The sequence below is a fragment of the Perca flavescens genome, chromosome 3, assembly GCF_004354835.1.
Source record: "Perca flavescens isolate YP-PL-M2 chromosome 3, PFLA_1.0, whole genome shotgun sequence".
In the NCBI taxonomy this organism is placed as follows: domain Eukaryota; kingdom Metazoa; phylum Chordata; class Actinopteri; order Perciformes; family Percidae; genus Perca; species Perca flavescens.
Genome location: NC_041333.1, coordinates 12,006,779 through 12,029,051, shown reverse-complemented (window position 1 = coordinate 12,029,051; position 22,273 = coordinate 12,006,779). Strand labels below are relative to the sequence as shown.

The following is a 22,273-nucleotide window of genomic DNA, read 5'->3' as shown; positions in this document are numbered from 1 at the left end:
ACAACGACATTTGCTGTGCATCCCCTGAAATGTCCTATGAAATGTGCCATTTTTGGTTTACATTCATTCATTTCTGTGGTAGGCCACATTTACATTTCACACATGCACCACCTGCCACATGCCTATCTTATGCAGTCTATGATACATATGTGCACCTGGCCGCCATACAGATAACAAATGATAATAAAAAAGAATTTAAAAAGTGACACATCAGAAGCTACTATTAGTACATTGTGCCAAATGCTATTGCACCTTATGAAGACGTTATTGCACGTTATAAAACTGTTATTGCACATTTCCTCGTTTGTATGGAAAATACTATTCTAGTTTTAGTCCTGTGGTGTGGAGTGTTGTGATGATGTTGGGGGTGGTGGTAATGGAGGGGGGGGGGGGGCATTGTTTTGTGTAATTCAGGTCAACGATGGCTCTGGGGGTAGAAGCTGTTTTAGAGCCTGGCAGTGTGGGTCTTTAACGCCCTGCAGCACCTTCCAGGTGGGCTTTGCAGTGCAACAGGAGCTTTATGACAATGTGGCGCTTGTACAAAAGAGCTGTAGCTACCATTCAAGGTAATTAGGGCCCCGAGCACCCACCATGTCGGTCAGCGAAGGCCTTGTTGAAACTGCTATGTTTATTGTTATCTTTAGAACTAAGTTGCATTTTACATTTTTCATATTTATATAGAGCTACATAATGCATGATTAGTGTTTAGTTGTCTAAAGTTGCTGTAACTTGAATATACATCATCGTCCAATCTGCCCCAAACTTTCCATGCGTGTTAAGAGTCCAGGTCTGAGGACATTTACACAAAATGTTTATGGTGTGGCTTAAGCCCCTGACACACCAACCCAATGGCCGGCCGTCGGCAGAAAAGACAGTCGGACTGATCAGTCGGCTCCCCGAGGTCCAAAAAGTGCCTCGGTACACACCGAAGCTATGCCGACTTCAGCGTACGTTCTGTGCGTGCACAAGACGTAATATGTCTCCATAACAGCAAGCGGCGCTAATCTGTATTGTCGCCCCAAAGAATAAAAACCGGCAGCTGATTGGACGAACGCGTCACGTGGGTCTGGCTGCTCCCTGATTTTTCAACCGGGCATAATGGCGGCTTCGTTAGGAATACGATCTCATATTTTACGAAGATAGTTCACCGAAACGTGTCTCTGAAAACATTTTCAGCGAGAAATAGGCCATGCAGTTGCTGAATCTGTCTTCGTTTCAGATCGACAAAGGTCAGTTTAAAAGATTTTCGCCAGATTTTGAGAGGCTTAATCACGCTCATCCCGCTCGTCATTTCCAGGTTAGCACTACTCCACCAATCAGATTGTCCATTGAGTCCGACTGCCCGCCTTCCGATTCAACAAGTCAAATCGGCCCAAATGACGGCCGACGGCTCAGAACACACCGAAGAGACTCGAGTCACCGACCTCGCCAGACTGTCCGATGGCCGATTATTGGGTCACGTGATATTCAGCAACATGACATTAGTAATAATTTGTGTGTGCTCTCTAGCGCCACACAGTGGACACAGGAATTGGTGCAAAATTTGCAATATGGTATTTTCAGTGCCACATGCTCAACAAAAGTCATTACATCTATGTCATGTGTGTGGTGTCCGATGGTCACAGACATGCACGGCCGTGTCAAACGGCGTCTAGCCAGCACCCCTGACATGCGAGAGGGTGCGAGGGCCCAATCAATGCTGCTCGCAGCTTTGATTTTAATTTAACTTGGAATTACAGGAAGTTTATTATTCTAGTATGTAGGTCATTCACTCAAAAAAAAGCAATAACATATTAAAATACTCCATTACTTGCATTCAAAAGGGTTCTTTAGTAAAAGTGCATAAGCATAATCAGCTGCCTAAGTATCACCAGTATAAGTAGTCATTACGCAGAAAGAATGGATTCCGTGTTACATTATTATGTTATTGGATGATTATTACTGATACAGTATCGTGTCAAGAACATTTGAATGTTGCAGCTGGTCCAGGTGGAGCTAATTTGAACTGTTTTATATCATGTTATATATGTGTAGGTTATGTGTTATGTAGTTTAATGTGTACTCAAAGGATTGTATTTTAGAAAGTCATATATACATGTTTTTTTACGTAAAATATGAATCTGCAAAGTTACTAACCATAGCTGTTAAATAAATACAGTGGAATAAACGTGTCAAATACCATAAAATGGGTGTAATCAAGTTAAGAATCTCAAAATTGAGTAAATGTACTAAATTACTTTTCACCACGACATTCTACAGTTTAAAGGCTGGTTAGTTTTAGCCTCAATACATGGGCCTGCTTTTAAGTCAACATTAAAGAAAAAAAAATGAAAGAAACTATTTAGTGTTTTATCCACCAGCATTTGGGAATCCAGGAACACATATTTAAAAAATGCTGGAGCCTGAAGGGGGAGGTTTTTTTTTTTCTTCTTGTGGACTGACATTCTTGACCTCAGTTGCCCTCTTGGGTCAGGGTCTTAAAGCACTAGGTCAACAGGATTCTTTGCCTTTGTATTTCTAAAATCTTGTATACAGGCCTGTTTCTATCTGCAAAAGTCTGTTGAAATGTCATATAAATAAAATAAGAATTGCAGTAGCAGAATACAGTTTTTTCGACAACATCTCAATATCCTTCAGTCAGTCACAAGTTGGAGTTATGTCACTCTTGCTCCCCCTCCCCCCACTTGCTTGAACACCAAAGAACCACTCCCACATTTTTGGTTGACTTGAAAGACAAAAAGTGTATTCTCCAAATGTGTCTCTAAACACCTCCATTCCCAGCAGTGATAGTCCTAACAGAAGAAATGTAGTAGTTTAACAGATTTTTTTTCTTCATCATCCAAGTATAACTGGGTATCCAAATGAAGGTAAGCAAAGCAACATATTAAAGATAAAGTCTGAGTTAAAAACTTGAAAGGAAAAAAAAAAGTTCCTCTCGAACTATGGGATAATAATATAATGCATCTTTAACCATTTGTTAATGACTCCAATTAAGCTGTAATTGTTAAAATAATTGCACTTTTTTTCACAAATTGTTACCTTAAAAATGTGTGAAATTGTAAATATTGTAACAGCCAACTCGTGAGCTTACCTATTCTACTATATTATTTTGGCAAAAATGACCTCAAGTGTTATATTCTAGCAAGATAAAGGGCACCAAATGTTCTGCTTCTTTTCATGTTTTTTTTTTTTTTTGCAACACTTGAAGCAATTAGAGCTACATGACATCATAGTGTAACAATAATATTATCGACTTACGCTATTTTGAGTCTATCTTCATTTTAATTTGATAGTCTTAATCTGACAATATCATCAAGTTCTCACAAAACAAATGCATTTTTTTTTAAATAGCCTTCATTCTTAAGTTTGGTTGCAACATAATTATGTATTAACTGAACATCTCTCTTAATTTCCTTTTCTTTTTTTTTTTTTTCTTGCTGTTCTTAACAATAACTCTATTGAACTATTTCAACACGTGGTTCTCGAGACAGGTTTTATTTTGAAACTTGTAACCGGAAGTGTTGTTTCTCCCCTGCTGGTCTGATTGTATTGGCTGGATGATGGTTCGCTTACTCGGAGCAGGACTGAGTTTGGAGCGGGTTCTGTGAAATGTGTAACCATGATGTTGCCTGGGTAATCAGCGGAGGACGTTAGGAGACACAGGTAAGAACAACTGTGACAGCCGACACTTTTATTCTTTTTACGTGCGATTACTCTCCGATGAACTACTTTCCGGACTCGTTCACTCATTTCAACAAATTAATATGTGGAAATGTCAGTTTTGTGGCGGGTTGTTATAATGCCGTTTAACACCAGATAAGTGGGGGGAAATCGAGCCCAAGTTTGGCCTCAAACGGATTTTACCAAACTTGATTTTAAGCTCACTGTTCCGACATATCATTGGACTATTTGGGATAAATTGGGGGGTCTTTTATTTGTCGGACAAGCAAGCGTTCCCTCAAACACCGCGCAGCCAGTAAACACGAGCGCGTGGACGGGGTTAATTTGTCGCAATGTGTTTGGATAATAAAGGTGGAATTGTGCGTGTGCACCTGATGCGCTCTGATGTTGCGGTTAGTTGAGGATGCAGCCTGTCAGCATCACTCGAGACGTTTGCTCCTCACTGAGAGTCTAATCGTTACTCGAGAATTAGTCGTTTCGGGATTTAAATGTGGTGAAAAGACATGTTTACTAGTGTAAAGATTGCGCTTCGTTTTCATGCTTTCATCAATTTGATACTTTTATAACTTATTTATGGATTTTTAACAGAGCGGCTTAATTGTCTTTAACACGTCTAATCGTGTACGTGCGCAGCGTAAATGAACTAATCAGCCATGCAAGGCGTTTGTTGATAGCGACCCTACCTGTTGAGGGCACGTGTGTGTGTGTGCGTGTGTGCGTGCGTGCGTGCGTGCGTGTGGAGCTTGATAAATTGAACCGTCACTTCTCAGTATGCAGACGTTATTACAGCGACGTGACCGCTCTCTAATCACCTGCAATGGAAACTGTTGCTTTGTGCTTATCGACCTGTTGTCTGTTTTCGGTTCTTAATTAAAATAAATAAACATGTAGGGTGTATGAGATCAAATTTGACATGTTTTGATTTATATTATTAAAAAAAAAAAAAAAAAAAAGAAATATTCCAAACCAATAATCATGGATGAAAGTGTACACTGGAGTTTAATTAACCGCCTTTTACATCACAATGTAAGCCAGACGGGCACTAATGATCCTCTACCCTCCCCCCCCCTCTACACAAATCACTACAGACACTACAAACAGCTGAAGGCAAGTGAAGCAGGCAGGACAGCCACACCTCATGCGTGGGCTCGGCAAAGGTCCGAGTGGATACGGGTCTGACAAAAATGGGTGTGCTCCAACTCCACAATCCCACTCACCCCAGCACGCTTCTGCAGCGGGCCAATCAAATGCGTCTGACCGGCACCTTGTGTGATGTCATCATCACGGTGGACGGCCAGGAGTTCCCGGCGCACCGCACCGTCCTGGCCTGCACCAGCAAAATGTTCGAGATCTTGTTCCACCGCAGCAGCTTACGCTACGCCCTGGACTTCCTGTCCCCCAAGACCTTCCAGCAGATCCTGGAGTACGCCTACACCGCCTCGCTCCAGGCCACAGCCGAGGACCTGGATGACCTGCTGTACGCCGCTGAGATCCTGGAGATAGAGTACCTGGAGGAGCAGTGCCTGAAGGTGCTGGAGACCATCCAGGCGGAGGAGACGGAGGAAGTGGCGGCGAGGACTCACAGCTCCGGAGACCACAGCGACCACAGCCGGGCCAGGCACTGGAGGCACATGTTGATGTCCAAGAAGCATTCCATACAGGATGGACCCAACCGCATCACTCCCACCGCTCTGCACCACCTGGCGCTGTACCACATGAGGGAAGGGAGCTCTCCTGGCCTAGAGCCCGACGCGCCTCCTGAATTGTGCCCCAAGCTGGACGCGGATGTCGACATGGAGAGTTCCCAGCAGCCTCAGCGCCGCAACGCAGAGTTATCCCAAGCGGCATCCCTGGATCCTGGCAGAAGCATAAAATCCGAGAGCATGCAGGTGGACGATGCCAACGGCTGCGAGGGCAGGTCCTCCAGCGCTGGGGGGGGGAGCTGCGTGTCCGACCAGCCCAGAGACGAGGGCCCGGGGACGCCCCTGAGGGGCAGCGTGATCACCAGCGCTCGAGAGCTGCACTCGAGCCCCGAAGACGGAGGACAAGTGGTTGGTAACGCTCTGGACAGTTTCCCCGGGATCTCTGAGAAACATCTGGCCTCCATATACTCTGTGCCCTCCAGCCACCCAGGGGAGGGGATGCTGCCAGTGTCCGTTTCGGTGGCCCCGTCCCTGGGCGTGCCACTGGACCCGAGGGCCTACAGCGGCCTCCTGCACCAAGGCTTGCTGCACAGGGAGCTCCTCAGCAGGCTGGGCCAGTTTGCAGCAGGGATGAGGCACGAGGGCCAGACTCATGGCCAGCAGTGTTGCAGGGAGTGTGGGCTTCAGCTGCACAGCAGGCAGGCCATGGAGCAGCACAGGTAACATGCACAAAACATCCATCAACACCACCACCTTTTATTTATATTTTTTTACACCTTCCTGCAACATTACACTATATTCTAAATCTGTTTTAGTATCTTAAGTAATGGGAAATGAAACAAAGTGAAAATGTGTAACCACTTGGTGCCCAAATTCTGATAATCACTTGTAAAATCCAAAAGAAAGAGGACACTCGCTGCTCAACATCTTTACTGACAAACGTGTGCTGCGTCTAATAAAAGATCTGAGGGATGTGCAGGTGCATTTGTGCTTGTATGCGGTATGATGAAGTAGTTGATTATGCGGTTAGAAAAAGCACTGGTTGGTGTCTTTTGAATTGACTTGTTTCTTGGTCTGCAGGATTTCTTTTTTTTTTTTTTTTTTTTTTTTTTTTTTGCTCCATCATGTTAAAATGCTATGAGAGTTAAAAGCTGGAAGGAGCAACAGCAAATATGTTAATTTATTCTCAGGGACACCTGCACTCATGTTTTAACAGTTATATGTCTAGGGCAAGTTTTCAATCAGGTCTTTGTGAGGCATTTGATACAAAGAGGCCTTGGTGTCGCATAACGCTGTTATTTACAAAGCCTTATTTGGTAAATTCTGATTATTTGTGCAAAAAGCGTGCCTCACACAACAGGCTGTCTCCCAGGCTATTTGATATGCATTCCTTTGCATCAGCAGAGAGGAGCCTCTCAGCAGGGACCAGACTGGACGCTTCAGCTAGATGATGGATAACTTCTGCTTCCCGAACCTGCTCTGTTGTTTTTTTTTTTTTTTTTTTTTTTTTTTGTTCATTCCTCCTTTATTCACCAGCTTGTCAGTTTCCATTTTGTCATTGTGCACACAAAGTTACAGACTAGCTCAATGACATCTCTCATTAACTTGATTGCAGATGTTTATAATTGTGCGTGCTTGGCAGTGTTTGACTCATCACTAATCATTAGAAACAAGACAATCTGTTAGCCAACAGTCCTAATACGCAGTTAACTCAGGATTAGGATCGCAGCCATTCCCTGTCCGCGCCCGTGGCTGACATTTCAGCCTCGTGTAGCTCCAGAGTTGCGTTGAAACCGCCCGGTGAAACAGAGCATCCTGTGGGATATTTCGTGATGCGCGTTGCTTACTCATGGAGACAGGCGGATGTCCGCAGGTTGAAGGAGTTGCATTGGTGGCACTGCTTAAGGATGTAATGAAGTTTCTGTAGGTCTGTAACCAGGTCACTGAGCATCCACCTGGCCTGCAGATTGACATTTTGTAGTTTTTGTTGTTAAAGACGTTTCTCCTGGCACTCTTTACTACTGAAATGAAACGGTTTAGGTTGCAATTTCTTTTCTTAAGTAGTCCAAGAAGAAGAAGGGAACAGGAAATAAAGAAATTGTGTTCCTAAATTAGAAATATGCCAAAAAAATAAATAAAGATGATGCCTTCATAACAAAATGACTACAACATTAAACTACATTATTTCATGTCATCTTTAAAGGTTACCGAAACCTCTGTTTATAAAACTAATTATAGTAATATTTTGGTTGTTTTCAGTATTCTTAAATTAATGAACTTAGAATTAATAATTGTCATTGCATCCCTTTTGGGAATTAGAATATTACCAATTACCATTTTTATTTTTGTCTTTATTATGGTGGAGAGGAGATAGGAAATGAGAGGAGTGAGATGGGGAATGAAATGCAACAAACGTGTCCAGCTGGATTCGAACTGAGAACGTCGTGGTTATACGTTCAGCCCCCTAGACCACCAGGATGCTCCATATGTTGGTCTTTTATTTAGTTATTAACAGTGGAGAGGAAAAAAAAAATATATATACATCACAGTTACACGGTTGACACCTCAGATTGCTGGGCCATCAGGATACCCCAAATAAAAGTCTCACGTAAATGCTCAAGTAAATTATCATCTTTCAGTCAAATCTTCAAACTACAGTAAAAAGCCAAAAACCCGTCAGTGCTCCTGAGCAAAATTATTCTTTTTCCGAAATATGGTAATGTTAATTTCATGCGTGCTAAGTTACATCTCGTAGCTCATTTATTCAGACCACAGAGTGTGTTTATTGATCGAGTCCTTTTTAGGCGGTAAGCAGGGTGATATAAGGATAACAGTACAGATGCCTTGTATGCTTTTATGTGTGTGATATGATATGATGGGTTTTGCTGCTGGCGCAACTTAGGCGCATCATCGTCTTTTCTCCTTTTCATTGCAGTTACAGGAGAAGTATGTGTGTGTGTGTGCATGTTATGCTAGGGGTGTGAGTATGTGTGCATGCACTTGGTGTGTGTGTGTGTTCTTGTGTGCGTACCCAGTGTCTTTCAGTGCTGGCGGGTGGAGGCACGCGTATGTCTGCACTCTGAAATTAGCCAGATATCCTATTGTCTGTGTTCTTTTAGCATTCATGCGTTGTTATTCACAACTGCAAGGGCCTCTTACACTAATGATGCTGCATTCAGCGAGGGATTCTTGCCGGAATTAAAACATGCTCCTCTTGTTAGGAGGACAATGATGCTTCTGGGTTTGGGAGATCTTACAGAAAAAAAAAAAAAAAAAAAAAAGGCACAGAACCGAGATACTTTTATTATCACAAGTGCGTTACTGGCTCTGTTCTCGGATCTGTTGAACACGCTCACATTTGTGTTTGTCTTTCCACAGGAGGCTGCACAACGAAGAGAAAGGCCACGGCTGTGAATACTGTGGCAAACACTTCCAGGACAGCATGCGGCTAAGGATGCACATGCTGTCTCACACAGGTACTTAGGAACTCTCACACTCCCATCTCAGAGTATTCAGTGCTTACACAGCCCCTTGATAGTGCGGCCTTTCAAATGCACCTGTTCATACTACTACTCTTCCCCCCCCTCCCTCCTCCTCCTACCAGTTAGTGCTGCTCCGAATACTTGGATCATGCTTTCTTTTCCATGCTTAGGTCTATGTACCTCTTCCTCCCTCTCCTCTCCGTCGCTCTCTAGTCTCTCTCTCTCTCTCTCTCTCCCCATTTGAATCGTTTCTGTGTTTTTTTTCGGAGACTCTGGCAGCACGCCAGCTCTGCCCCTTCTGAGTGATGACATCATCAGCTGCCGGCAGGCCTGGGTGTTCTGCCAGTGTTCCGAAGCGTGTGTGATGGCTCGCTCGCAGATGTGTGTCCAGGAACACACTGTACCCAAATGCAGACTTAATCAGACCTGACTGCTCTCCCAGCTACTTTATCCAAAATAGAGAAAGAGGAGCGGGGAGGGGGGGTGGAGGGGGGGTGGATCAGGGACTAAAAATGAAACTAAAACAGAAACAGAAACCTCAGTTGGAATATTTGTATAGACAAGGAAAGGTCCCTGTCCTCTCCGCCTGCTCGGATCTCTGAGGATTGTTTGGGAATGACATACTGCTGACAGATGAGAGAGAATCTGCTTCTTTAAACTTCACCTTTATACCCTTGCCCTGCATAACCCCTAACTACACATATTGTCTTGCATTACTTGTAGACCTTAGACAACACGCTTGGATTTTCAATTTGCAGTGACATCCACGACAGCAGCACCTTTAACCTAATTTGAAATTTTTGCATAAACTCTCCCCATCCCAATGTGTCAACCCATAATACTACAAAAAAAAAGAGAGATGTGGATCTCATTTCTTTGTCACTGTGTATTTCGGTATAGCAGCCTTAGATCCCGCTGGTTGCTAAGGAGCGAGTGCTCCACTGCTCTAATGGGCTGATTTGGTATTCAGCTCGATGCTGGCTCTTATTTTGGTATGCCAGACAAAGTGTTTTGATGGAGGACGATTGCAGCCGCGTCTGGAGACAGTTTGATGGTTTATGGATGAGAGCACACTCCGTGCCTTTGACTGCACAAGACAATGCACTATGTTCTCTTCTTCCCTTATCACACAATCTCACACAACACAACACACCACACTGGACAGCGTCACAAAACATCAGCATCTACAACGCTGTTCTAGTGTTGCTCCTATATAAGAATTCTCTCCATCAAGTTTTATTTTGCTCTGTGTAATAAAACGCACTGTTCCCAAACAGTAACCAGTTTGTTTTCAAAAAGTGTTGCTTTTAGAAATGAACAGATTGGGGCTTTTTCTGTTATTTGTGTGCAGCACTGGGAACAGTGGCACAGTGTCTGTGTATTGAGCCATCGTAAGAGTTGAAAGAGGACCACATTTAGGCTGTAGCGCTCAGAGTTCCCAAAGCTTGTGGGTGTTTTAATGAGTCATTTTAACTTCATTTAAAGCCAGCTGAGCAGAAAATAGATCAGTGAATGAGCCCTGGGCCAGTATGGATCTGCAACCGATTTACATCTCTGTGAGAGCCAACCCACATCCAAACAGCTGTGTGTGTGTGTGTGTGTGTGTGTGTGTGTGTGTGTGTGTGTGTGTGTGTGTGTGTGTGTGAGTGTGTGTGAGAAAAGAGAGAATGTGTGTGTGTGTGTGTGTGTGTGTGTGTGTGTGTGTGTGTGTGTGTGTGTGTGTGTGTGTGTGTGTGTGTGTGTGTGCGCGCACGCGCGTGTGTGCATATCTGTCATATGTGTCTGTCTGTGCAGGTGTGAGGTTAGTGCAGAACAAGGATTGAACATTTGTGCAAGCAGTATGCATACTTGTGTCTTTCATGTCTTCATCAGAATAGACAAGGGCATTCCAAAGGTGAACTGGGAACTGTAGTTACAGTGCATGCGATGGGATTTGGGGTGTTGACTCTGAAGTGTTTTTTGATAAAGTGATGTGCCGCAGGCGGGAAGCGTCTGCTGTAGAGAGAACACCCAGTCCTTCTGTGGCCTCTCCAGCAGACAGTCTGCTCACTTTTCAGACTGATAACAGGGCTCGGTAAATAAAACTCTTCAGCTCGGCTCTTTTTAGTCTTTTGTTTTTGTGTTTTTTACGGCGCTTTCCTCTGCTGCATTGTACTCCGCACATTTGCTTCTTGTGTTAACACCTGAAAAGCACAAGTGTGTGACAAGCGAGGCTCTTTTGGTGACTTTTAAAATAGGGCGCCTTTGTTCCCATCTTGTTCCTTTTTCCACAGTTCTCTTTTTAAATGCCAAATTAACTGACTTACTCTAACAATTACAAACACACCTGTTTGTGTTTACTGTCTGATCATGATACCTTATTATAAATTTTGATTTTATCTACAGCTCCTGCAGAGGCGCTGGTGTGTGATCAGTGTGGAGCAACATTTTCCTCAGAGGACGCTCTGGAAGCCCACAGGCAAACACACACAGGTACTTCACACACACACACACACACACACACACACACATACACACACATACACACACATTCTATTTAACCTGGAGAGCATGCATTGAGCTATGGAGTAGGCTGTGACTACAGGACTCGTGATTGTGGGTCTAAACTGGCCTGTCATGCTGGCTGGGTTAAACTGTTCCTGTCATGATGCTCCATAATGTATCATCATGAAGGTGGGAGGCCCTCTCACATATCACCCACTAATATCTCTTGGCATCCAAACCTACTGCATGGCACTTTGCCACAGCTGTAGCTTTACAGCGCCAGCATTACAGTTTGACAGACATACTATCCTCACCTCCTGCCTGAGAGTGCCTGTGGAATTATTTACCTCAAACAAGATGAACACCTTCTGTTTCTCAATCATCTCTAATGTAGAAAATGTTTGTACAACCTTTTTCTTGTGGCATTAACAGTTGGCATCAGAAAAAAATCCAATTTAGTTTTTTTTTTCTTAAAAGTTTTTTGGCCTAGTGGCTGTACAAACCTGGATGGTGTCTCGTGATGTACTGTCTGAGCTCTTCGGTGTTTGGAACAACCAGCCTGAGGAGCTGAAGTCGCTTTCATCTTTTTAATCAATTCACTAAACCCACATTAACAGACTTCTGTATTATTAGTAGCAAGCAGTAACAGAGTGCTTTAAGAGTGCGTAAGAAGAGGAAAATGGAAACAAGAAGATAAGACAATATATAAAACAAGGGAAATTAAGTGTATAACCTATTAAATAGAAGGGTTTCAAGAGTAGCATTTTCAATTAGTATTTGTATTACTATCATCAAGAGTGTTATTACTTCTGGTGCCACTTTATTATGATAGTAGAGTTATAAAGGGTTTATAAGTTGTCAGTAACGACCTTATTGATGGTTAATAGGTAATTCATTAATACTTTCTCTATCAACTTTACCTTCATTATCGAGGGCCATCTGAAACATAAAATGCCGAGTTTTTAACCTAAGATGATAAAACATAATGATACAATTGCAAAATCTCACCACACAAGCTTGAAAAAAAAAAAAAAAATATATATATATATATATATATATATATATATATATATGTGTGTGTGTGGACATTCTGCAGTTGCCAGGTTGTGTGCCTACATTTTATAATTTTTTGTTTGGTGTATATTCTCTGTTTTGTATTTTTAGCTCTTTGATTAATCAGGAAGAAAACCTCCTGGGAATTGTTTAATCCCTGATACTCTCAAAAATCTGAACAAATAAAACCTTTAATGACTTACAATATCATTTATAACTTTAGGCTTGTTGGTTTATTTTGAAGTAGAGCTGAAATGTTTAGTCTATTCATCGATCAGTCATAATTAGTAGTATTTTTTTAAGCATAACAGCTAAGCATGTACTGCAACTAGCCTCTCAACTAGCCTCTCTGTGTCAATATTTGCTAATTGTCTTAGCCTTCTTTGTTAGTAAAATTAACTTAAATATTTGGGTTCTTGGACTGTTGGTTGGGCAAAACAAGCATTTTGAAGACATCTACTTGGGCTCTGGGAAATGTGGACAGACATTTTCTACTATTTTTCCACATTTCATATACGAAAAGATTAAACAATTAGAAAATAACCAGTAGAATAAATTAAAAAAAATAATGGATAGTTGCAGCCCTTTTTTGTTATAAAGAGGACAACAATAACCTATGACCCAGTTTTTTCACAGACTAATAATAATAATAAACACTAACTTACATGATCAGTCAAATATGAAGCCACAATCTGGCGAGGTCTAATGCATTGATAACTGTTGTATTGCCATCGATAAAATCATCACTGGCAACCTATAAAGCCTTAACAAGTACACCTTGTAGTGAAGTGGCACGTTACTCATGAATATTACCCCATTAGCTTGAAGTGAGAAAGACTTAACAACACTTGTTTGACTCAAAACTCTCCAACTGTGAAATACAGGCAGTATTGTTGTCAGACGACACACACAGTGTACCTGACCGTGTCTGAATCCACACCTTTTCTGCTACTGTCAGAGAAAGGTGATAACCCTCTCAGGAGCATTGGCATGTAACTGTAACTCCAGGTGGCACACACAGTATGAATACTTAATGGATGTGGACATGGAGGGGTGTTAACGATGCCCAGAAGTTTCTACCCTTATCTGCCCAACTTGTAAACATCCAGAGCTCGGTTTCAGCTTGGCAGTGTATCCAGAGCAGGGTACAGGAGGGCATTGCTCTCTCATTTTGTCATGATCTTAGCTCGTTCTGCTGTGACGCATGACCCTTTTTACTGACTCTTATTGTAGCTCTCTCAGTCTACAACCGGCATCAGCTACAGGTAATTTAATCATCTGTGCCGATGATATGCTCCAACTGCATGAACGTTTACATTCAATAAACATAACCTGGTTTTTATTTCTCCTAAAAACACAGGATATATGTCCGCCTTGCCTTTAATTTGCCATGTGGCATAACCAGTGAGCCAAATGAGTGTCCTCTGAGCAGATTAACACGTGTCAGGCCTCAGCAGCTGCAACACTGCTGTCCACCTCCTCTGGAACAGAAATAATACTACTTTTGGGAGACCTTACTCTGAAGCAATTTGGCAACACTGGCTACAGTGAAAGTCTCTTTAGCTATTTTGATATGTCAGAGGTGAATGGCCGTGGGTTATTGAAGTTAGAGATCAAAGAGTGGGAGGGGGGGGGGGGAGGAGTGGACTGTGGGAAGGAGAGGGGTATGTGAGGACTTCCTGAGGGCAAGAGGATTGCTGCTGGTGTTGAATGCCAGGACTGAGAGGGAAAACAACATCATGTGCTGCTGTTTACTCCTCACCACAGCACTGTCATAGCCTCCTCTGACCTACTTGTCAGTGCCCAAAATAAAAGAATGGATCTGTCTCTGAATTGCTCTAACAACAAAGGGGTTTGTTTCATCAGAGCAAGTCAAAGGCTCTGGGGCACCAAGCTCTCAATTTTGGAAAACCCAAGACTGTATCTTATCTCTACAGCACGCACAGCAATTGACTGTATGTGCTTCGAGCCATGCTGACAGACTGTTTTGCCACCTTGCCTTTAAGGCAAAGACCATAAGAGTGCCCCTTTGTGTACTCACAGCAGCTGCACTGTTTCCGCACATTACTGGCTGCTTCATCAAGTGAATAATATTACCTTCTGTCCGAGCCCTAATTAAACAGTCCTGTAGTCCATTCAGATACAGCCCGGGCTTTTATAACGTAGAAATGTTAGCTCGCCTAATTGTGTGTCCGTTATCATACTGCTCCCTCCTGTTTATACCCAATTCATACCAGGCTTAAACTGAATTGAGCTGTGCTCTGTTGGGCCATTCTGCCCCCAGTATTTATTTGCATGCACTGTCATGATACACAAAGCCCCGGGATGCCTTGTCATTTCATATATAGCAGATAGAGAAAATATTGTAAACGTTCCAGAAATGGAGGGGAATAAAACCGTGTGTGACCTCAATGAACCGATCCATGGAATGGTGGTTAAACACGAGCAACGTATCTCTTGTTGCATTAATTATTAAGTTGGTTGTTCCTCACTCGGGTAGATTAGCAGTCTGCTGATGAGCGCCCGGGGTTGTTTAAGGTACGGTAGCGTTTGTGTATGTGTTTCTCAAGCTGCCGCAACTGCAGGGAGCTGTCTGCATGAACACATACAGTAGTGTGTCATGTGAGGTCGAGCACATAACGCAGCCCGCATAATGTGTGTATGTTTAACTGGGTGATATCAGTGAGCCAGCAGACAGCGAGCACATACACCGAGCAGGGCCCTTAGGACATAGTTTCTAGTGTCTTCACATTGCATACTCCAGCTAGTGGACATGATCAGCCATGATCTAATAATGTAGATTGTGAAATCTGTGTGAAATGATTTGCCCTTTCTGATGGCAGCAGAAGATTAGTTCAGCTTTGACTTCATTCACAATTTACTGAAACAAATAACCTTAATAGATCAAATTCTGCAAGCCTTTATTAAAATAATGCAGGTCAAATTACAAGTTTTATATATATATATATATATATATATATATATATATATATATATATATATATATATATATATATATTAGCAGATATAAAAGACAAGTTATTCACAAATCAATCGCTTTAATTGGTGTGCTCCGGACACTGAAGTTAAGATTAACACAGAAGAAATTATACAGATTTGCGGTCTTCACTGAATACAATCTCTTGTTCAATTTGCAGCGGGTTTACTCCCAGATTCTCAGGGTGGGAAAACTTTTGTTTGCTGCTTGAAAAGAAACAGGCTGCGCTTATTTGTGAATGAAGGGATTAGCTTGAACACTTCACCCCAACAAGGACCATGATCCTATCTGGTTGCCTAGACACATGGTTTTGTTTCTTAGGCAGCGTGAGAGCGTGGCTGGCTCCCACCTCGGTTGGACTGAATAAGTGGCAGATGTATGAAGGCAGACCATGTTAAATCACATGGTCTTAGTGGAGATATGCTGAAATAGCATAGCAACCTCAAACCATCCTGAATTACCAAGCTAACTGTGCATTAGACAAGCCGCTCATTAATAAAATGCACACAGTAAATGATTATATGTTCTGCCTCATAGCAGATTTGCTTGAAAGTAAATTTTCCCACAAAAATTCCCACTGTTAAGGCTCCCCTCCCACTAAACACAATGCACAGTCAACTCTCCAGCCTTTGAGGAATACCATTGATTACATGGTATTTACCCCATTGAGGGGCAAGGGTCAGGGGTCATCCTGTGCCTTAAAACCCAAATCCCAAGCCCATTGTCTGGTTAAGGGTGAGAAAGCAGGGGGCAATGACAGCCAACTTTAGGGCTTATTCTCTCATAAAGAAGCTCATCTGCACTTATTACCAAAGCTTACTGGAAAACTCTACAACTGCAAATCCTTTTTCTTTGAAAAGTTAACAGAGCGCAGCGAGGAGAAATGCCACCACTAACGCATACAAACACTTCCTTGCCACGGAAAGGTTTTTGTTTACACTTCAAGATATTATTTGTTATTTTTATTTCCAGCGTCAGTTGCGCAGAATGAACCGAAAACGACTGCTGAGCTGTTGTCACCGTTTGACAACCTGAGATCAAGAGTGAGATTCTTGTGACAGAATATTTTCAAGTTTCCGTATTGCTGGTGACGGAAGGATCAGGATATACATCTGTGAGAGTCTGCGAGTGTGTCAGGAAGTAACAGGTTTAACCTCCACAAAGAAAACTGGGATGTTGAATTTTCAGAGCAGGCTGAACAAAGTACGCAGGCTGCATTGAAAACACGCATTTACAGTACATGATAGTTAATAAAGAAAGAGTGGAGGGAGGATGATTAAAGTAGCTTTGAAGTATCTACAAGGTGGTTAATATGCCATTCAGCTTGTTGAGGGCTCTGCTCTGCTCTGCCTGCAGCTAAAAGCAGCCTGCGCACATTGGAACAGAAAGCACCCCCCCCTGCTGGCTGCAGCCAATATTACAAGAGAAACTGGTTAAAGTGGATCAAGGCTTCCTCATCACAGGTCATGCAGAGACTGCATTTTAAAATGCCTTCAGCTATTTTTAGGTAGATCATTATCCAGTCTCATACAGTGCATAGTGAACTGGCATTAGTTAGGCATGACTCAAGCAGAAAGTGAAGCTGGTTAGGCGAAAGGATTTCCTGTATGGTCAGCGGCTAAGGGGGAGTGGGGAGGGCGCGGAGGCGTTGAGAATGGAGGGTCTTTTGTCTTCAACTAAAATATTGTGATCCGTGGGTGAGAAAGGGCCTTGGTCATTAGGCGACAGCATAAAGACAGGGATTGTAGGAGTTGCGTAAGGAGCCTATGACTAATGGGCTTGGTCAATGAGGGCCTGAACCTTATTGTGTGCCCTTTGTGCAAAAGTCCACAGAATAAAGCCTCTGAACAGGTGCAGTTCATTCCAGCGGATCGCCTCTCTGCAGGATTGTTAAGATCAGGGAATGTCTTTCATCCGGTCTTCTTGCTGTTAATGATTAAGAATGATCAGTTCTATTAGTGCCGTTTTTTTGGTTTTTTTTTTGGGATTTCAAAACTAGGTTAAAAAAGAAGTGACATGATTTCAAATACTAGGCTTTGTGGTTCTATGCCAAATTATATTTATCCGTGAAATGTGAAGTCTAAAAGAGCGTCCTGCTTTGTTTGAGCAAATTGTGATACTTGGATTAGTAAACAATGCACAGTGAATGTTTCTGATTTATCCCTGAAAATGTGAATTTGCTTGATTTGTTTCTTTTTCGTTCACTTTGAACAGGCTTGCCTGTTAACTTGATTGAACCAAAAGTGTCTGACACTCTTCCCTCTTAGTATGAGTGTGCTGTATCCCTTTCCCTGCGTTAATTCCAATTTAATTGCCAGTTGCCTCAAGGCACTTCAATAACAGTAACAAATGATTTGATTTAGTGGACCTCATCAGACTGCATTTTAAATGCGACACAGCAACCCCACTTGAATTCCAATGAAGTGCTGGCACAGTCCTCTGTTTACTAATGATCCTCCGCTGGAGATGTCTGATTGAATCTGAGTCAGGAGCAATGGGACCTGCTATCATTGTAAATGATCTGCAACCTGAGCAGACAGAGAAATAAGGACCTCATAATCTCACATTAAAGCCTCACTCTCCAGGACATGCACATTATGTCCAATGCAGCTGATTAACCAGTCCCTCGGTCTTAGCGCATATATAAATTTGCATCGGTGTGAATGCCAGAATGGATTTGAGTGCTGGCGTACACAGACTGTAAATCAAGTGTTGACTGTATGACAGCCAATGGATCTTCTTCACATAGCCATTTTCACTTGAGCTAGCCTGCCAGCGACTCCCTATCTGTATTCCTCTCCACACTCCGTGCAACAGGAAAGCAGCCCCAAAGAGATGCCAGGTCACACACAGGATTAAACTGGATTGTGTTTTTTCCTGCAGTCCTGCCTTTAATGGCTTGATATCACTACTTAACATTCTGCACGGAGCGCATAGTGTAGGCATCATTTAGGGTGGAGCTACTATCAGCCGCTCTTTGAGCACAGAGACAGAGGACTTCACAGGCTGGAGCTGACTCCTGATGGGGAATGAAGAGAATAATTACACATCTAACACACCAGGAGGAAGCCATTGATTGTGTGATTGGCATGCTGTGCATTGTGTGGGAAATTCTTAAAGAAAACAATGACTTTCATGGTTTAAAATAGAACGCATAAAGACTCGCAGTTGAAAGTGCCTCCGGGCTTTTAGGGGAGTTAGTTTAGGTAGAGGCACTTGCTCTTTGAAAGAAGCTTTTCCCTCTGAGGACTCACACAAAGTTGAAGTGACCCAGTTTCCCCACTTAAGGCCCTGTCTGTGTATGGTACTGAAATAACTGCGTGTCTGTGTCTTGTGCGTTCTCCAGGGACTGACATGGCGGTGTTCTGTCTGCTGTGTGCAAAGCGCTTCCAGACCCAGAAGGCCCTGCAGCAGCACATGGAGGTCCATGCAGGCATGCACAGCTACATCTGCAGCCACTGTGAGCGCCCCTTCCCCAGCCACACTACCCTCAAAAGACACTTGCGCTCGCACACGGGTAAGAGACGGATCATTGGCACCATCATCGCTGTCTATAGTGTCCTTTCATAGAACATATGTGGTGTCCAATGCATGCACATGTTGAAAAGGAGACAAAAACAGCTGGGTTTATTTTTGTATATAGGTTAATTTCCTTTAGGTTACTGGCTTCGAGGGTTTAGTCAATTTGCATGCATCCTCTCCCACCCTCCTTTTCACTTCTCTATAAGATGACTCACCTCTCTGATGACAGCACTGTACCGTTATGGCCGGTGCATATTTTGGGCAATTTCATCCTGTTTATATTTTGGGTTCTTAGACAGCCTTTGGGCTTCTGCAATTCACGGCTGTCAGTTCTAGTGTGGTTCACACAAAATGATAGAGGAAACCCAAATAAATATTGAAGGAAAAGCAAATGGAAATGACTTGTCTGTGTGTTCTACTGAGGGTGAGTGTTAGTGCCGCAGGAGACGGAGAGATATTTACTGAAAAGATGTCCCCCTTTCTTCTTTTACCTTAAATAACACTCCCAGCTGTCAGGATGGCTTGATGTCTAGACAGGAGAAATACATAATTGATGTGAAGAGACAGAAGTGAAGGGAGTTTTGGCCATGGCAGCGTATCTTGTTTGTATGCCATTCTGCTTGGAAGTAACATTTTGTAAATGTCATCTGCTCCACAGTGGGGTGGGGGGATTGGGGAGAATCGGCCTGTAATGAGGAGAGCAATGTATCCTCTGACTTGGCTGTTGCTGTGGACACTGAGATAATGAGGCACGTAGGTCATTGGAGATGAGTCAAACCCTCAGCCTAGGAGAGAAATAGATTAACTACAGTGTATAGAACAGAGCAGCACATGCCTGGAGGACTTTTATTAGCTATTAGCAGACAGCCAAGAGGAGTGTCCTCATGTCATAACATTAGCAACGTCTGAAAGCGCATTATTTCCCTGCTTGATATGCATGTGCAGAAAGGGCTCTGTGACTGTTTGACCTACGCAGCTGCATATGCGCCCATTCCATGTCGTGCCAAGGATAAAGTTAGCCTTCAATGCTTCTCACGATAATGGGCTGTGTTGGTGTTGTGGCTGCTGTTGTGACACCACTGTGTTTTCAGGCGATCACCCGTTTGAGTGTGAATTCTGCGGGAGCTGTTTCAGAGACGACGGCACGCTGAGGGGCCATAAACGCATCCACACAGGAGAGAAGCCTTATGAGTGCAACGGCTGTGGGAAGAGGTTCAGCCTCAAACACCAGCTAGAAACACACTACCGTGTACATACAGGTGAGAGTTCAGAGACCAAAACACACTCACACATACAGGAGAGCAGGGTCTGCAGGGTATTTCAGTGCTGCCAATAGGGCTGATTTTATACCGTTATTCAGTATCTTTCAAATTTCAAATTTAAGATAGGGCTAGTGATAGTGTTTGTTTTATTTTCATCATATCCCATAAATAGGCAAAAACCAACAATAAATTGATCTTAACGACAAGTATTGTTTGTGAAGCTTATTCCTCCAAAACGCACAAATAAGCCTGCACTGGGTGACATGGTGTCTTCATTATTATGAACACAGCCACTGTAGTTAATTTTGACTCCATGCCATATACACTGTCCTGTCCTGCTCGCTAAATGTGTGTTAATACGCAGCTGAAAATAGTCTCCCACTAATTTACTTTTACTTGTGTTCGCTAAAAACTGCAGTGCTAACAGCTGTTGTAGAAAATTACCTAACTTTTTTTTAGTTAAAGCATACTATATTTTTGTTTTTAAAGATTTAAAGATTCTCTGAACAAATTGGCTTTGGTGGTGTGCCACAGACAGGGTAGAGAAGTGCAAAAAATATTAAGAGTCAGACTAATGCATTAAGGTTTTGGTCTTTTTGTGGGACTGTTGTAAAATCAGATAAAATATAGAATAATGCCAGATTTTAAAACCATTACGGCTAAAGTAACAGTGTGTCCTACAAAAATATATTATTTCAAAAATCTAAATTCTATTGAAATTGGGACTAAAATTGGGACTAAATAATAAAAATAAAAATACATTCTTACCACAAAATGATGATAGTTTGCAGCTTTTAAAGCTATTTTATGGAAGAGAACAGTTACAGAGTGCCTTTAAATGTAATTACTTTATATTAAAACACTTGTAATCAAACCATTAAATTACATCATTAAGATGTGCAACAGGTCTACATTTTATCTTAGATTCTATCTTTTAAATGCTACCTGATTCCCTGCTGAGGTCGTATATGCAGGGTAAATGAAGCGGACTGGCCAATATCTAATCGGCAAACCGATATAGGTCTAATCCTAGATCACAAACACACACCACACACACACACACACACACACACACACACGCAAACACCACACAATACCACATCAGGTACAGTGGACTGAAATAGAGGTGAGTCCCGTTTCACCTGGCAGGCCCTCTGGCTCCGGGTCTACAAGGTTAATGCTGTATTGTTGAATTTTTCAGGTGAGAAGCCATTCGAGTGTAAGCTGTGTCACCAACGGTCCAGAGACTACTCGGCTATGATCAAGCACCTGCGCACTCACAACGGAGCGTCTCCGTACCAGTGCACCATCTGCCAGGACTTCTGCCCGAGCCTGGCCGCCATGCAGAAGCACATGAAGGGCCACAAACCGGAGGACGTGCCGGCCGACTGGAGGATAGAAAAGACTTACCTGTACGTCTGTTACGTCTGAGCAGGACTTGGACCACACGCACACACGCTGTTACTGTTGGGTGAAAACCTCGTAACTCCAGTGTTGCTGTTTTTTTCATGCTGAAAGATTGCATGTCTCTCTATGTGTTTAAAAAAAAAAAGTATTAAAATCAGACTCTTTTTTTTTTTTTTTTTTTTTTTTTGGGATGAACTGAAAAATGCATTGTGAGAAGTTGTCGTTCTGGGAGATGCAAGGTTTTTACCTGACAACAGAGACATGCAAGCACGAATCCAAATGTGTGTACACACTAGGGCTGCAACTAATGATTAGTTTCATTATCAATTTGATTATTATTGATATGAATATGTTTGATGATTATTATTTTTACTACTAAGTGATTAATCGTTTAGTCTGAAAAATGTCAGAAAAGTAGTCACATTTTGGTGACAAGGTGACACCTCAAATAACTAGTTCTGTCCGCCCAACAGTCCAGTCTGAAGAGATTCAGTTTACAATGATAGAAAGCGAAGAAGAGCAACAAATTCTCACATTTTGAGAAGCAGGAAACTGTGAATATTTTGCATTTTTCTTTCCTCAAAAAATGACTGAAAATTGTTGACAATGAGTTTCTGACGACTTGTTGTTTCGGCCCTAGTGCACACACGTATACACAGACACACTCTTCCTCCCTCCCTCCCTCACACACACACACACTTTTGATAATAACTGTATGTCTAATGGATCCACTGTGGTTAA

The 22,273-nt window shown here is 42.6% G+C and overlaps 1 protein-coding gene across 1 annotated transcript; it reads left to right on the top strand.

Annotated features, from left to right (window-relative positions):
* Positions 1 to 1,615: 1,615 nt before the first annotated feature.
* zbtb16b (zinc finger and BTB domain containing 16b) lies at positions 1,616 to 21,692 on the top strand. Its single transcript, XM_028572905.1, has 8 exons — positions 1,616 to 1,679; positions 3,642 to 3,663; positions 4,799 to 6,043; positions 8,703 to 8,800; positions 11,192 to 11,278; positions 18,688 to 18,858; positions 19,955 to 20,122; positions 21,327 to 21,692. The coding sequence occupies exons 1-8, from the start codon at positions 1,616 to 1,618 to the stop codon at positions 21,554 to 21,556; spliced, it is 2,085 nt and encodes a 694-aa protein (XP_028428706.1). The 3' UTR covers positions 21,557 to 21,692.
* Positions 21,693 to 22,273: the final 581 nt, after the last annotated feature.

Excerpts from the sequence above, each read along its gene's own strand:
- zbtb16b (XM_028572905.1), top strand. The coding sequence starts at position 1,616 with ATGGTCACAGACATGCACGGCCGTGTCAAACGGCGTCTAGCCAGCACC. Across the intron at positions 8,801-11,191 it reads GCACATGCTGTCTCACACAG|CTCCTGCAGAGGCGCTGGTG; the intron begins GTACTTAGGAAC and ends TTTTATCTACAG. Across the intron at positions 20,123-21,326 it reads ACACTACCGTGTACATACAG|GTGAGAAGCCATTCGAGTGT; the intron begins GTGAGAGTTCAG and ends TGAATTTTTCAG.